This window comes from Prionailurus viverrinus, chromosome B3, assembly GCF_022837055.1.
Source record: "Prionailurus viverrinus isolate Anna chromosome B3, UM_Priviv_1.0, whole genome shotgun sequence".
Taxonomy (NCBI): Eukaryota; Metazoa; Chordata; class Mammalia; order Carnivora; family Felidae; genus Prionailurus; species Prionailurus viverrinus.
The window spans coordinates 42,864,907-42,880,133 of NC_062566.1; the positions used below are offsets into that span (position 1 = coordinate 42,864,907).

General features: G+C 35.1%; 1 protein-coding gene across 8 annotated transcripts in view; it reads right to left on the reverse strand.

The window, feature by feature from the left end:
- Nucleotides 1-15,227, reverse strand: part of TCF12 (transcription factor 12) — a 382,275-nt gene that overhangs the window by 200,558 nt on the left and 166,490 nt on the right. Inside the window, exon 3 of one of the 8 annotated variants that reach the window (XM_047861849.1) lies at nt 11,671-11,732. The exons of the other annotated variants lie outside the window; for them this stretch is intronic. Coding sequence (XP_047717805.1) covers nt 11,671-11,718 — 48 coding nt within the window. The 5' untranslated portion in view covers nt 11,719-11,732. The remainder of the gene's footprint in view (nt 1-11,670; nt 11,733-15,227) is intronic. 8 annotated transcript variants of the gene reach the window in all.

A 15,227-nucleotide genomic window follows, 5' to 3' on the forward strand; every position in this document is an offset into this window, starting at 1 on the left:
CCTATGCCAACCATAATAGCATAGATTTGATGATACGATTTGCCAGAACATGAGTTAAAGGCTTTACTCAATCCTCACAACCTCACAAACTACTATTCCCATTACATAGATAAGAAAATGTGTGCAGAAAATTTGCATAATTCACATGATATCCAACAGTAAGTAGCAGAATGGGTCTGAACCCAAGCAGTCTGACTCCAGAGCCCACCATGCAATGTTGCCTCTCTAGTAATAACTGTTCCTCCTTAGAATTATTGTGAATTAAATGGCTCAATGACAGGCTAGAGCCACACAAAATGAAAAGTATGTGTTCAAACAGTAATTCACAAGTGATAAAGGAATTAAGCCTGGAACATGCAACAACAAAACAAAACAAATTTAACACCCAACTAGGCAAGTGGTATTTGAAATAGCAGAGGCAGTCATAAGAGCTTTTGAGAATTTGTGAACCTGTGGATTCTGATGGAGAAAAAGCAAACAAAATGGGAAATGGAAAAATTTCCTTTGGTAAGTGGATATCAAGTACATTCATTCATTCCTCTTATAGAATACTCCCCTTGCCCAAAGTGGGAATAAACTGTAGCAACCTTCAAATGATGCTGAGATAGTTCCTGGTGAAAAAGTAAACAGAGGCCCCAACAAACCTAGAAGCAAATTTATAGGCCAGGACCAGCAGCTGAGTGTCCCCATGTAAGATGGAGTTTATAATGACATGCCAATTATAAGGAAATGGGGCAAAAACTCTGGAGAAAGGCTATGTAACTCTGTTTCAACAAACTAAGGCATTTTATCTGAAAGGCACCGAAGATTGCAACAACAACAGCAACAAATATATATATCTCCTACAGAGGTAGGAATCTTTAGGGTTAGAGCCTTAAATCCAACTTCAACTCAGGCTCACCCAGAGAAACAGTGTCAGAGGAGGCACCTCATCTTCCTTAGAGAATTGGTTACTTACTCTGCAGAACTGAAGCTACCCAGATATAGCAAATGAATGCAAAAGGACTTTTAAGAAAAAGACCCATTATGCCCTTCTTCAGTTCCTGGATCTCTGGAATTCCTGATAGGTACCTAGCTAAAGTACCACAGGTGCCATATAGATACTCTGCCAAAGAGAGAAAACTTTACTTCTACCTAGTACTGGAGGAAGACAGTGTTCCTGATTCCTGATTTATAGTTTCTCTTGCAGAGTTCTCAGCAGCTAAAATGTTAGGACTTTCTTTAAAAAAAACAGAAAAGCATCACTATCAGGTAAGTGAGGTAGGTGCAACTACTCTGTGACTATATCTGTTATACAAAGCCTAACTTTTAGAGATGAATGATAAATGGGCTTCTGAAAACTAAAAATGATCCTCTTAGCAGAGACTTGTATATTAAATTTTTAAAAATGTTTATTTATTTTTGAGAAAGAGACAGACTTGAGCAGGGAAAGGGGGGGGGGGGAGAGAGAGAGAGAGAGAGAGAGAGAGAGAGAGAGAGAGAGAGTGAGTGAGAATCCAAAGCAGGCTCCAAGCTGGGAGCACAGAGCTCGATGCAAGGCTCAAACTCATGAACCATGAGATCATGACCTGGGCTGAAGTCAGGCGCTTAACTGACTGAGCCACCCAGGTGCCCTGAGACTTCTACATTAAATGAGTAGGTTAGTGAAAGAGTTCATCAAATTTTTCTTGGTTTTTGTAAAATTCCTCATTTTTAACTTTTAGAATTTTTAAATTTGACAAAGCACTAAAATTTGAGAAAGCTTCTAAATTTTTTTAGTTTAGGAAAGCATCTTAAAGTTATATTTGTAAACAGGACACATGTGCAGCTTTAGAATCACTGCTTCCCATCAATATGTTAATAATATTTCAAAGATGTATTTAACAAACTTTTCTCTTTTTGGTTAGCATTTATTGCTGACAACATCAATGGAATTAGACTCTAAATACATGACCTCTCCCATTTTCATGGTCCTTTTGTAACAGAAGACCCATCACTCATTTTTGCATGCTAGGCAGACTTTGTTTTACATACCAGTAAATGAAGCTATCTCCTTCTCCATCAGCTGCCTAACCCAGAAGGCCTCTGAATAACTCCAACATCCTGCTAAGGAATGACTCCTTGGGGAGTACTCACTTATCAGTTTGAGGAACACATACAAGATTTGAATATGGGCAAACTAACTTTTTAAAATCACTAAAAGCAGGATTTTTGTGGCTATTCATGTGTCCAGATATCTTAGCTCACTCATATCACATATTTAATGAAATTAAGTGAATTCATTAAAAAAGAAGAAAAAAATTAATGTAACAAAAGTAGTTTCACCCTTCCTCTATTCTAAAAACCATGTACCCTAGAGGAAGTATGAGAAGTAGAATCTATTCTTCTGTCCATAAAGGGTTTTTGAATGCTTCTCAGGAGACACATCTCACTCCATGGCTATTCTATTATACAAAGATAGTATTCTTCATACAATATGATATTAAAACATAAACCAGCAACTTCATTTAGTAAACAACCACACAAATAGATATCTGATCCATTACAAGAGGGAAACTCCACTCGGATGTGTGTATGTACATTCTACTTATCCAATTAAATGAAGTTGGCAAGGCAAGATTAAGTGGTATTACTTTATTAGAATACTTTTGGCAGGGCACCTAGGTAGCTCTATCAGTTAAGTGCCCAACTCTTGATTTTGACTCAGATCATGGTCTCACAGTTGTGGGATTGAACCCAATGTCAGGCTCTGCACTGACAGCACGGAGCCTGCTTGGGATTCTCTTTTTCCTTGTCTCTGCCCCTCCCCTGTTCGTGCTCTCTCACAAAAATAAATAAATGAATAGATAGATAGATAGATGATAGATAGATAGATAGATAGACAGATAAATAACACTTTAAAGAAGAATACTAATATACACAATTAAAAGTAAAAATAACAAGAGTTACTTCTTTAAAGGTAAAATCATACTGTAAATGAGACATGCAGTCCAAACTGATACTGGTTTACTATATTTTCAGATACTTACAAAAATATGATACTAGTTAACTATATTTGCACATAATACAAACTTTTCAGATACTTACAAAATCAGGAGACCAGAATTCCTTTGATAATCAACAGTAGTTCACAGTATTACCAGTCTTTTTTTTATAAACCTCCTAAGAGAGACTGGGAGATGTACCACTTAAATAATAAGACTAATAGTGGCACAAAATGAATTATCATCTACTTGATCAAATATGATGATTTTATTTATACAGCTATAACTGAACTTGATTTTCTTTTTTTTTTTTCCTGCTCTCTGCTTTGAGTTCTTATGTTTTCAGCATATACTATCAATCTCTAACCTAGATGCCATGAAGTGTGTTTGTCAACACTTCTGTGAGCTTCTCTTCTTTTGTCTTTCCTGCTCTTGGAAGACTTCCTTCTCATCTTCCTCTTCCCTACAGCCTATCTCTTTTACCTGTCTTTCATATCATTTTAATCTAGTTACTTACAAAATTAAAGAGATTAAACTGTGCATATGAAAGTATGACAATGCATATGCATACCTAAGTATTCCTGCCAATAATTTATCAGACAATATGCTAGGTGCCTGGATACAAGAATGAATAAAAGTCTTTCACTTCAAGGAGTTCACAGTTTAGAAAAGAAAAACAATACCTAAAAATATTTTAATAAATTGAGTAATTTGCATGAGGCCTGGGCCTAAGGTGTGTCACAGTATAGCTTCCAAAGGTTTGAGAAGTATTCTCAGACTCCCTAATAATCTAATGGGCAAGATGGCATGACTAGTAACATTTTAAATGATGCTCAAGCCAGTGTGCCAACTTCCAAGTTAAACCTCCTGGGATGACTAAGGATAGAAGATGGTAACATATATCAGCAAAACTTCAGATGAGAACATCAAAGCTGAATGAGCACTCTGAGGCAGGCAGAAGAAATAGCATTAAGATTTGCTAAAAATGCTCTAATGCATAATGAAACATGTTGATAACTAGAAAACAAAAATGTCAACAAACACACTCTGGTGGCTTCATGTTCATCACAGCTAACTTTTATTGCATGCATTCTATGTGCCACCATTGTGTTAAAGGCTTTCTTGTAGTATATCAATTAATTTAAACTATATAGATACCATATTTTCCCTATCTCAAAAATGAGGAAATTTTGTCTTACAGAATTTAATTTTCTCAGAGTCCGAGAATGGTAGAGAACTGATTTAAACATGGGAACTATGACAGCAGATGACTTCATGTTAGTCACTAGATTTTTCACTTCCAGTACCAAGAAATCTGGCAACAAAGTATACACTTAAAAAGAGAATAATTTCCATTAGGCAAGCCATTTTCAAATTCTCAGAATCCTTTCAGTCTCAGGACCTGTTGTATAAAAATATTTTGTCTTAAAAAATATTGAGGGATGCCTGGGTGGCTCAGCCGGTTAAGCATCCGACTTTGGCTTAGGTCATGCTCCTGAGGTTTGTGAGTTTGAGCCCTATGTCAGGCTGTGTGCTAACAGCTCAGAGCCTGGAGCCTGCTTCAGATTCTGTGTCTCCCTCTCTCAGCCTGTCCCTCCCTCCCTCCCTTCCTCCCTCTCTCTCTGTCTCTCAAAAATAAATACACATTAAAAAAAATATTGAGAATCCCAAAAAAATTTTGTTTATGTTTGTTTATGTTTGTTTATCACTCAAGTGATATTTACTATATTAGAAACCAAACCTGAGAAATTAAATACACAAGAACTCAGGGCAAAGACATCAGCATATTATCAGGTATATTTGGAAACTCCACAGTACAAAGAATAAGACTGAAATGGCAAAGAGTATTTTCATAGTACAAAAATAGTTTTAACCTTGTAAACACTGAATAAAATAAAGGGCTCATTTCAAAGGAAAACAAAAAAGATTCAGAGAATTCAAGGGGCATGCCTAACATCACATAGCTAGCTGATGGGAGTTATTTAATTTTATTAAAGAACAGATTTTTGTCTTCTGATTACAAAATATCAGTAGTCAAATATTTGGAGACAGTTGATAGTATGGAAAGGAACTACACAATAGCAAATATAGTCAAAATTACAAGGATTTCTTGACTGAACCAGCTTTCAGTCTTCTGCAGAAAAATATAATAGTGCAGTCTTCATTTCTCCATTCACTCTTAATTTGCTGCCCTAGGGTTTCCACTTATAAAGCAAATCCATGGCGCTTATCAGATCAGGCGAGATGAAAACTCCATTTCTACTTCTACTTCCAAACAGGATAGAATAAGAGAGACCAGATTAACCCTCACACTTGAAACAATCAAATAACTAAACAGCAGTTCTGAGACATTGCACATGGGCAGCGCAGGATACTGACCCCTGACAGGGGAAACAAACAAAGTGAATCCTAGGATTGCAGAGGGGGTTAGGGAAGAGGGGGATATCTCCACTCAGAACTCTATACCTAGCAAAAAAAAAAATAATAAATAATAAAAAATATTTCAAAAATACAGAAAATGAAAAACTTCATCAGCACCAGACCCTCACAAGAGGAATGTTAAAAATGTTTTTGAGGAGCGCCTGGGTGGCGCAGTCGGTTAAGCGTCCGACTTCAGCCAGGTCACGATCTCGCGGTCTGCGAGTTCAAGCGCCGCGTCAGGCTCTGGGCTGATGGCTCAGAGCCTGAAGCCTGTTTCCGATTCTGTGTCTCCCTCTCTCTCTGCCCCTCCCCCGCTCATGCTCTGTCTCTCTCTGTCCCAAAAATAAATAAACGTTGAAAAAAAAAATTAAAAAAATAATAATAAAATAAAAAAATAAAAAAAAATGTTTTTGAATCGTAAGAAAAATAACACCACCTAAAAAATGGACCTACACAAAGGACTACTGCATGTTCTGTGATCACAATGAAGTTAATTATCAATAATAAAAATATCACTAGAGAATCCCCAAATATTTCAAAATTAAACAATACACTTGTAAGTAAGCCATGAGTCAAAGAAGAAATTAATAGGAAAATTATGAAGTATTTTGAACTGAATGAAATAAAACACAACATAGCAAAAACTGTAGGATGCAGGTAACACCAAAGTCAGAGGAAAATTTATAGCACTAAATATGTGTTAGAAAAGATAAAAGGCTTCAAATCAACAACCTCATCTTACACCTTAAGAAACTAGAAACAAAGAGCAAATTAAATTCAAAATAAAGGTAAGAATAATAGAAGTCAAACATATTGAAAACAGAAAAACAACAGAGAAAATCAGTGAAACAAAAAAACTAGTTCTTTGAGAATATCAGTAAAATAAGCCTCTAGCCATATTCATCAAAAAAAAAAAAAAAGAGGAATCAATTTACCCATATCAGGAATGTAGTAGGGATTCTAGCTACAGATTCTACAAATATTGTGCCAGATAGACTCTAAGATGGTCTCTGTTTTCTAGTATTGACATCCTTAAATAAACAATTCCCCAGAAGTGTGAGCTGGCCTACTGATTTGCTTCTAACCAAAAGAATGTGGCAAAAGTGAGGTGATGTCATTTCTATGATTAGGCTCCATAATGTGTCTTCTATCTTGCTAGCAGACCTTCTCCCTTGCTGTCTTCAATGAACTAAGCTGCCATAAGGCCCAGGTGGCAAGATACCTACAGAGGCAGTTTCAAGCCAAGAGCCAACAGGGAACTGTGACCTTCAGTTCAACAAATCGAAGAACTGAGCCTGCCAAAACACATATGAGCTTGGAAGCAGATTGTTCCCCAACAGGTCTTTCATATGGGACCCCAGTTCTGACCAATATCTTGCTTACAGCATTGTAAGCGACTGAACCAGAGGACCCAGCTAAGCTATGCCAAAATCGTCATGAATAGAAACTGAGACAATAAATGTGTGCTATGTTAAGCCACTAAATTTGTGGTACTTTGTGTATAGATCAAAAGATGACTAATACAAATATTTAAAAGATAACAAAGAAATATTATGAACAATTTTATGCCTATAAATTCAACTTAGATAAAGTAGACAAATGGACATATTTCTAAAATACACAAATAAAGCTCACTGAAGAAAAAATAGTAACTTAAATAGTCCCTTTATTCATAAAATTGAAATTGCAATTAAAAATCATTGCCAAAAGAAAACTCTGGGCCCACATATCTTAACTACCAAATATTTAAGAAGAAATAATACCAATGCTACACAAATTCCTCCAAAAGATACCTGTCATTTTTGAGGCCAATATTATAATGATACCAAATTCTGACAAAGATAGTACAAGAAAAAAAAAACCCTACAGATCAGTATTACTCAAATATAAAAATTCTTGGGGTGCCTGGGCGGCTCGGTGGTTAAGCATCACTCTACGTTTCGGCTCAGGTCACGAGATCATGGGATCAAGCCCCACACTGGGCTCTGTGCTGACACCAAGCAGCCTGCTTGAGATTTTTCTCTCTCTCCCTCTCTCTCTGCCCATCCCCTGTTCATGAGCTCTTTCTCTCAAAATAAATAAATAAACACTTACAAAGTATATAAAAATCCTTAACATTTTAGCAAACTGAATTCAGGAACATGTAAAAGGCATAATATATCATAGTGCAGTGCTATTTCTCTCAGGAATGCAAAGTTCATTAAGAATTTAAAACAGTAATTACTATAATTCCCAGAGTAACAATCAAGATATTCTCAACAAATGTGGAAAAAACACTCCATATAATCCAAAATCCATTTTTGATAAAAAACTCTCAACATATTTGGAATAGAAGGGAATGTCATCAATCTAACAGATCACATCAATGAAACTTATAGCTAACATCATACTTAATGGTGAAACACTGACTGTTTACCCAACATCAAGGACAAGGCAAAGCTATCCACTCTATTTCTATTAAAAACTGTACCAGAAATCATAACCAATTCATTAAGAGGAATGAAATCCAGATTGGAAAGGAAAAAGTCACTCTCATTATTCATGGATGACATACCATCCAAATAGAAAATCCTCCAGCATGTACAAAAAAAGCTACCACAGCTAGTGAGTTTACCAAGATGCAGGATACAAGATCAATATACAAAAATGTATTGTAGTCTTATGCAAGATATGAACACCCAGAGATTGAAATAGAATTACCCTTAAAAATTATGAAAGAGAAACTAAACAAAAGATGTGTAAAATGTGTTCACTGAAAACTATAACACATTACTTAAAGAAATTAAAGAACTAAAGAGAGAGATATGCTATATTCATGGATCAGAAGACCCTACTTTGTTAAGGTATCAATTCTCCTTAAAATGATCTATAAATTCAACACAATCCCAATCAAAATCTCAGAAAAAAATTGTAGAAACCGATATACTGGTTTAAAAATTTTCAATTTATATGCAAACTGCCTAGGATTTATAAAACAATTTGGAAACAAATAACAAGATTGGAGGGCTTACAACACTACCTGATAGGAGGATTTATTTTAAAGGAACGGTAATCAAGATGGTACAGCATTGGTGTAAAGATTTTGAAAAATCAGTAGACCAGAACAGAGTTCAGAAATTGATTCTCACACACATGGTCAATTGACTTTAACAGGGACAACAAGAGAATTCAATGGGGGAAGATAATCTTTTCAACAAATGGTGGTACCAAAACTGGATAGCTTTATGCAAAAAAAAAAAAAAAAAAAAAAAAATCACCTTCAACCCTCACTTCACACCTTATACAAAATGAAGTCACAATGGGTCACAGCTCTAGATGAATGGTTGAACATACAAGTCATCTTATGTACTATTTCTTGAGACTATTAACTGGCAGTCAAACTTCATTCGTAAGTAATACAGAAAGATTCTACGGTGGGGAAAAACTGTAAGAAGTATATTCTATTCCTTTCTTAAGGATTTATAACTTGCAATAATTTATTAAAAACTGAGAAATCTAACAACAAAGAAGTCCAATTTTGTTTAACCCAATAATACATAAATATTTGGACTATGGAGCTCTGTTTTTACACATTTATTAATATCCTATTAAGCACAGTTTGAGAAACCATGATCTTGTTGAAAATTTTTGCTTTACATATTAGGAACTAATGTCCAGAATAAGTAACTCTTTTGACCAAGTATGCCTGTCTAATGGGAGAAGTCTCCAGGCTTAAGTCCTTTGTTCTTTGTATTTTACAACAGATTACCATTTTCAATTGATTTGCCCTAGAGGTTTCATAACCAAGTGTTGCTTCTATTTCTCTGCTTCTACTCTCCCTGGGCCATCATTATCATAACTTTTATCACTCAATAGTATTATGATGTTTTTCAAGAGAATGAACACTCCTTTTGTCCAGATAATATGGACTGATCATTTTTGTTTTGCTTACCTAATTCCAGTGACCAGAAAATTGTAAAATCTCAATAAATGCTGCATAAATGAAAGAACTAAGAGAAAAAAGGATTCCATGTGAACAGCACAGAAAGAAGAGTTTAAGCCCAAAGAAGACTACAAAATTTCAAATTGGGAAGAAATATACTAAAAGTGATCTCAGAGAGTAAGGTAGGGTTAGTGGGAAATCAAGAATAATATTTACAGAGCAAGAGCTCAGAAAACTATAAACTCAACGAGATGTAACGGTATCACCGATGCAGAGAAAATATTTGGTACAGAACAGTTGATACCTTCTTGCTAATCACTAAATAATTTACATTAAACACCAAGAAGAGGGTCTATCTACTTCATGCAAAAAGTAGTACAATGACTGTGATATAAAACCACGTTAAAATAATTACTTCATTTGGTAGTATAAAGGATTAAGCATCAGTTCAATACACTGAAGCAAAGCACTCTAAGTTTGTTATTGTCTAAATAAAAATGTTATTAGAATATATGACAAAAGTATATCACAAAAGGAACTAACATCAATTGATCACGCTAAGCTTTTGATATAAATAAGCTCACTGAGGTCTCATTAACCATCCTGTGAAGTAGATATCCTTTCAAACAAATTTGAGGAACTGAAGAATCTACATTCTGTCAAATCTGGGTTGCCCAATTTTTCCCCCAATCATCTCTAAATAGCAAGATGTATAATGCAATAAACCTTTCCAATCATTTCAATATTGTGAATAATCTACTTTACTTATAAGAACCTCTTGTTGGTCATTTAAAACCTGCAACAAGTTCCTCATCTTGTTCAAGACATACTCCAGGAATTCAAAACTGCTGCCTAAGGAGCATCTGGGACTTGTAAAATTCCTACATGGTTTTGTATCAGAATGGATGTATAATTTTTTGTAAGACTGGATGTAAAAAGAGGAACTCTTATAGACTACTTAATAAATTCCAGATATTATGATTTATAAAATTTCCTGTATTTAATTTTCATGCACTTGTTACAAGATAAATCTCTTTGCAGATGAGAAATCCGAGGCTCAGAAATGAAGTATCTTATCTTTTCCAAGGTCAAATATAGTGGTGAAACCAGGAAGCAAATTTACCTAATTTATTCTGTGGCTTATATTTTTTTTAAGTATAAAATGTAAGTAATATTTCTATAAGAAATAATGACAGTACAATCATCTTACAACTTCTAGAGTATCTTTCATTAAAGTCCTGGACAAGGAGAAATAACAACTGTTTTGGGGTCTCTTTTATACTTTGCCAACTTGATATGGTAGAAAGGGACAGTAATTTAGAGTCATGTTTAATATCTGGTAATTTATCCACCTTCTGAACTTCAATCTCCTCACTTCTGAAATGGACAGGATTTAAAATGCCTTCTTGAAAAGCTGATATAAAACTTAAAATAGGGACATGTGAAAGGTTTTAAACAATGTTGTCATAAATGCTAGTTATGATTATTGCTATTAAGAAAAATAGGCTGGGGTGCCTGGCTGGCTCAGTTGGTGGAGAGCACAACTCTTGATCTCAAGGTCCTGAGCCCAAGCCCACAGCCATTGGGTGTGGACTCAAAAAAAATTTTTTTTAAGATAGGCTAAGTAGACCTAGAAAGGTATTCAGCCAGAATCTATCCTCCATCCTGTTCTTACGAATAAGAAATATGTTAAGTCCATAAAAAATAATTTTAAAAAGCTGCCAGAAGTAAAACCTCAACAATTTTATGAAAAGGGACATAAGAGATATTCAAAGATTAATGTTTTGACTTTCACTAAAGACTAAACAACGAGAAGATTAAAAAAAAAAAAAAGAGAATTGTAAAGGATCGGTCCTGATAAAGATGCTATTTCATAAGCATGCAAAGTTAAGTGAAACTTACAGTGAGGTAAGAAACTGACAAAGGCTGGTCCCAAAGCTATGTGACAGCATCTGAATGGACACTGTCCCTGGAAGAATGGCTAAATTGAAAGAAACAAAAACAAAAACAAAAACCCAGAAGATCTGCCTAGCTTGAAATGGAAAAATAGACAACCTAATAGCTGTGTGATTTCTTTCATTTTAAATATCTGCTAGCAAGAGATTTAAAGGAGCTTATATCATCCTAACCCAATTTTTTCCTTATCTAAGAACTAAGATTACAAGTTATAGGCAGGTTTGTATGTTTTGAATACAAAGAGTAACCAACAACACTTTCCCTCATGGGTTTATTTAAACCTAACTTTAAAATACAACCTTTTCTTACCCATAGTTTTTCTTCACATTCAGAACATTCAGAAGGAGCAGTTACATAACAAAACAGAGATTAATGGGAACATAGATGCAATATATAGAAAACACTTACTTTAATTCTCTGTCCCTCCTGTCTTGCTTTGCTATTTAACTGCTTCATCTCCTGTTTTGTACCTGAGATCAAGAGGCATAAAATACTATTTCAAAATTTGTGTGTCCTTTCTAATTATTGCATTTGAACTCGCAGAAGCTATAAAACCTACACCATTTTTCCCTTCAAAAATAAAAACATTAGCAAACCGTAAATAATCTAGAGAAAATATCTACTCTAAACAAGAAAAAGTAACACTAAACTTTATTTCCCATCAAAGCTGTCAAAGGAGGACAATGAGTAAAAAGTATTTTATTCACACAGCTACATTTTTTCCATTTATAAGGGAAACTATTTATCAAAATCAGACAATCTGGTAGTTGTAGAACATAACCACAGCTAACTTGTCAAAGCCTGAATAAAACACATGGAGTTTAATTCAGGAGTCATCATTCTGCGGGGTGAGTTAATCTGTATGATTTTCAATCTTCCTCAGTCACCAAATGTGTCAGTTTTTTTTTTCTCCTTTGAGACATCTCTCCATTTTCAATTATTTTGTGATCTTGACCCTATCATCCTACTCTAAGTTTAATTTCATTGCAAATAGGTCTATGTAATAACATCTTACCCGATCATCCTAGTACTCTTTACTCTTTCACTTTGGATCCATTCCTCATACCACAATATACAGATCTTTATAAAACCCGTTGTGTCATTCCCTGCATAAAAATTTATTTTTAATTGGCTCTCTACTCCCCAAAGGACACACTACATTTCTTGAACAGAAAAGTTAGCTGCCTTACCACACTATTTACCTATGATTCCAAGATCATTTATTCTTTACTGAATTTTGTAATTTTGAGGTTTCTACACTTGTGGTCCCATCATTCCACATTTCTGGAAAGTTGTCTTCCTTCTAATCTTATTCATACAAATACTGTCTGTCCTATAACATCCTACTCAAACACCTCCCCTTTACTCTTTCCTGATGACCCAAAGTAATCTCTCCATCTCCTGTAATCCCACAGTAATCAGTGAAATTAACTTGATAATTAACTATTTGCTGCCTAATCCTTCTTCACTGCTGCCTGAAAAGAGTTAAAGTTTCATAATTAACTCTTCAGATAAATATCACCTGTATTTCTAACCATAGCTCCTGAACTCTAAGATGAACTAAAAGATTATTCATTTTTAATGATGTATAAACTGAATGCATTCACAAATCTCAGCATCTTAAAAATGGGGACCAGAGTAAGAACAAGTCTCTTAAAAGCAGAGAGGCAACATCATTATCCTTATTTACAAGGGTAGCTCTCATGCCACTGTGCTCTACTGGGAGAAGAAAACTACAGGTTCTCTCCACCCCTAGATATTCCTAAGGCCTCTACTGTCAAATGTAAATGAACTATACCTTAGGCTCTCACAGAACTGCAGCCAGTATAACCCTTCCTAGGGTAAGAATGACCTCTGTGAATTATATATAGATAGCACATGAGGGGAACTGAGGGTCTTATCTCCAACTTGTTATCTATCAAACCATATAGTGGCTGTTTGCCAAGCTCATCCACATGAATGAAAAGATACTGAATACCTGCTAAGAAGAGAGCACTAAGCAAAATTAAAGATCTCTTTAGCTGCATCAGGTGGGAATGGCCCAGGAGTAGCTAGACAGGTATCATTAAACTCATCTGGATAACCTTATGGACTCATTTTAGTTTCCACAGAATCTGTAAGCTGTATGTCTATTTCAGTTGAATTTTTACTTTTTTTTTTGTTTCCCTTATCCAAAGTACCCAATCTATGGCTTTGAGTATGTCTTCGAAGACTAGAGCAACTCCTTAAAAGGCTACAGCAACTCTCATATTCATTTTCTACCTGCCCTGGATCATCCATGTGTATTCCTGACAAATGGTCTGAGAAATGACCACTGCTGGTGTTTTTTTAATAAAATGAACCTTCATTCTACCTCATTATAACAGGTACAGATGTCAGAGTATGTATTAAAATGAAAGATCTCAAAACATACTATTTATTTCTTAATTAGAAGTCTGAAATTATTTTGTGCTGAATCATAAACAGCTGCTAAACCTAGTATTTTAAAGCCAACTCATTACCACATAACTGGTTTTCCCTTTCTCCACGAATAGGCCTAAGTCCGGAAGTTTACCAAGGTAGTTATTATTAGTACCACCTCCCTCTATCAATGGGCAAAGGAAAAAGGAAAAAGAAAAAAAGTTTGAGGCAAAGAGAAATAATTTTCCCCGAGTCATACAACTAAGAAGAAGAAGCACCAGAAATAGAACCCACACAACTTGATTTCAATGTTCAAGCACTTAAATTCTATGCTAGTCTACCTCACAATATACTATGCTGGCTAGCAAACTTTCTTTTTTGTTCTATCATGTCCCGTGTCTTCTTTTGAAATATCAATTATAGATCCTCTTTTCACGTTTCTCCTCTCTTCTCCCCTTCATTCGGTGTATGGCAAAAAATTTAAGACAGTTAGTTCTTTTTTGACTTGGGAAACACTAAGGTAAGGGAGTTAAAAGGTAACTGTATAATATTTGGTATATCTGAGTTCTAGGCCAGAGTCTATCATTAACCAGGCAAACTGTCTAGCTAAATCTTGTGTGTATTTTGAATCAACAGCACATATCTCAACCTGGCCAAATCTCAAACTCTCTTAGTTTCCTCATCTATGAAATAAAAGGAATAGATATAAATAGCTAGCACACTTTCTAGTTTTGAAATTCTAGGATGCTGCAAAATGGGAAGGAAAGGAAGAGCAATATAGACACAACTGTTTCACTCTGCAAACCATATTTATAAAGAGAAGGGAAAACCACGGTAGAAATTCAGCAATTGGGAAAAATAAGCACTCAAACTCTATGCAATTGAATATTCCTTCTCTCCCCCCAAATTACTACCACAATAGATTAAACGGTAACTGAAAAATGCACAAAATTAAAATGCCAACTGCTGGTCACTGCTGGTACTTATAAACACAATTACTATTAGCGGTTACCTACCACTGATCTCTTTTACTTTTTTTTTTTCATTTACTTATTTATTAATTTACATCTAAGATAGTTAGCATATTGCTATAATAGCTTCAGGAGTAGATTCAGGGATTCATCCCCTATGTATCACACGCAGTGCTCATCCCAACAAGTGTCTTCCCTAATGCCCCTTAATCATTTAGCCCATCCCCCTTCCCACAACGCCTCCAGCAACCCTCAGTTTGTTCTTTGTACTTAAGAGTCTCTTCTGTTTTGTCCTCCTCCTTGTTTTTGTATTATTTTTGCTTCCCTTCCCTTATGTTCATCTGTTTTGTATCTTAAATTCCTCATATGAGTGAAGGCATCTGATATTTGTCTTTCTCTGACTGGCTAATTTTGCTTAACATAATACCTTCTAGTTCCATCCATGTAGTTGCAAACGGCAAGATTTCATTCTTTTTGATTGTCAAGTAATACTCCATTGTATGTATGTGTGTGTGTGTGTGTGTATACACACACACACACACACACACACACACACATATATACATACACACATCTCCTTTATCCATTCATCTG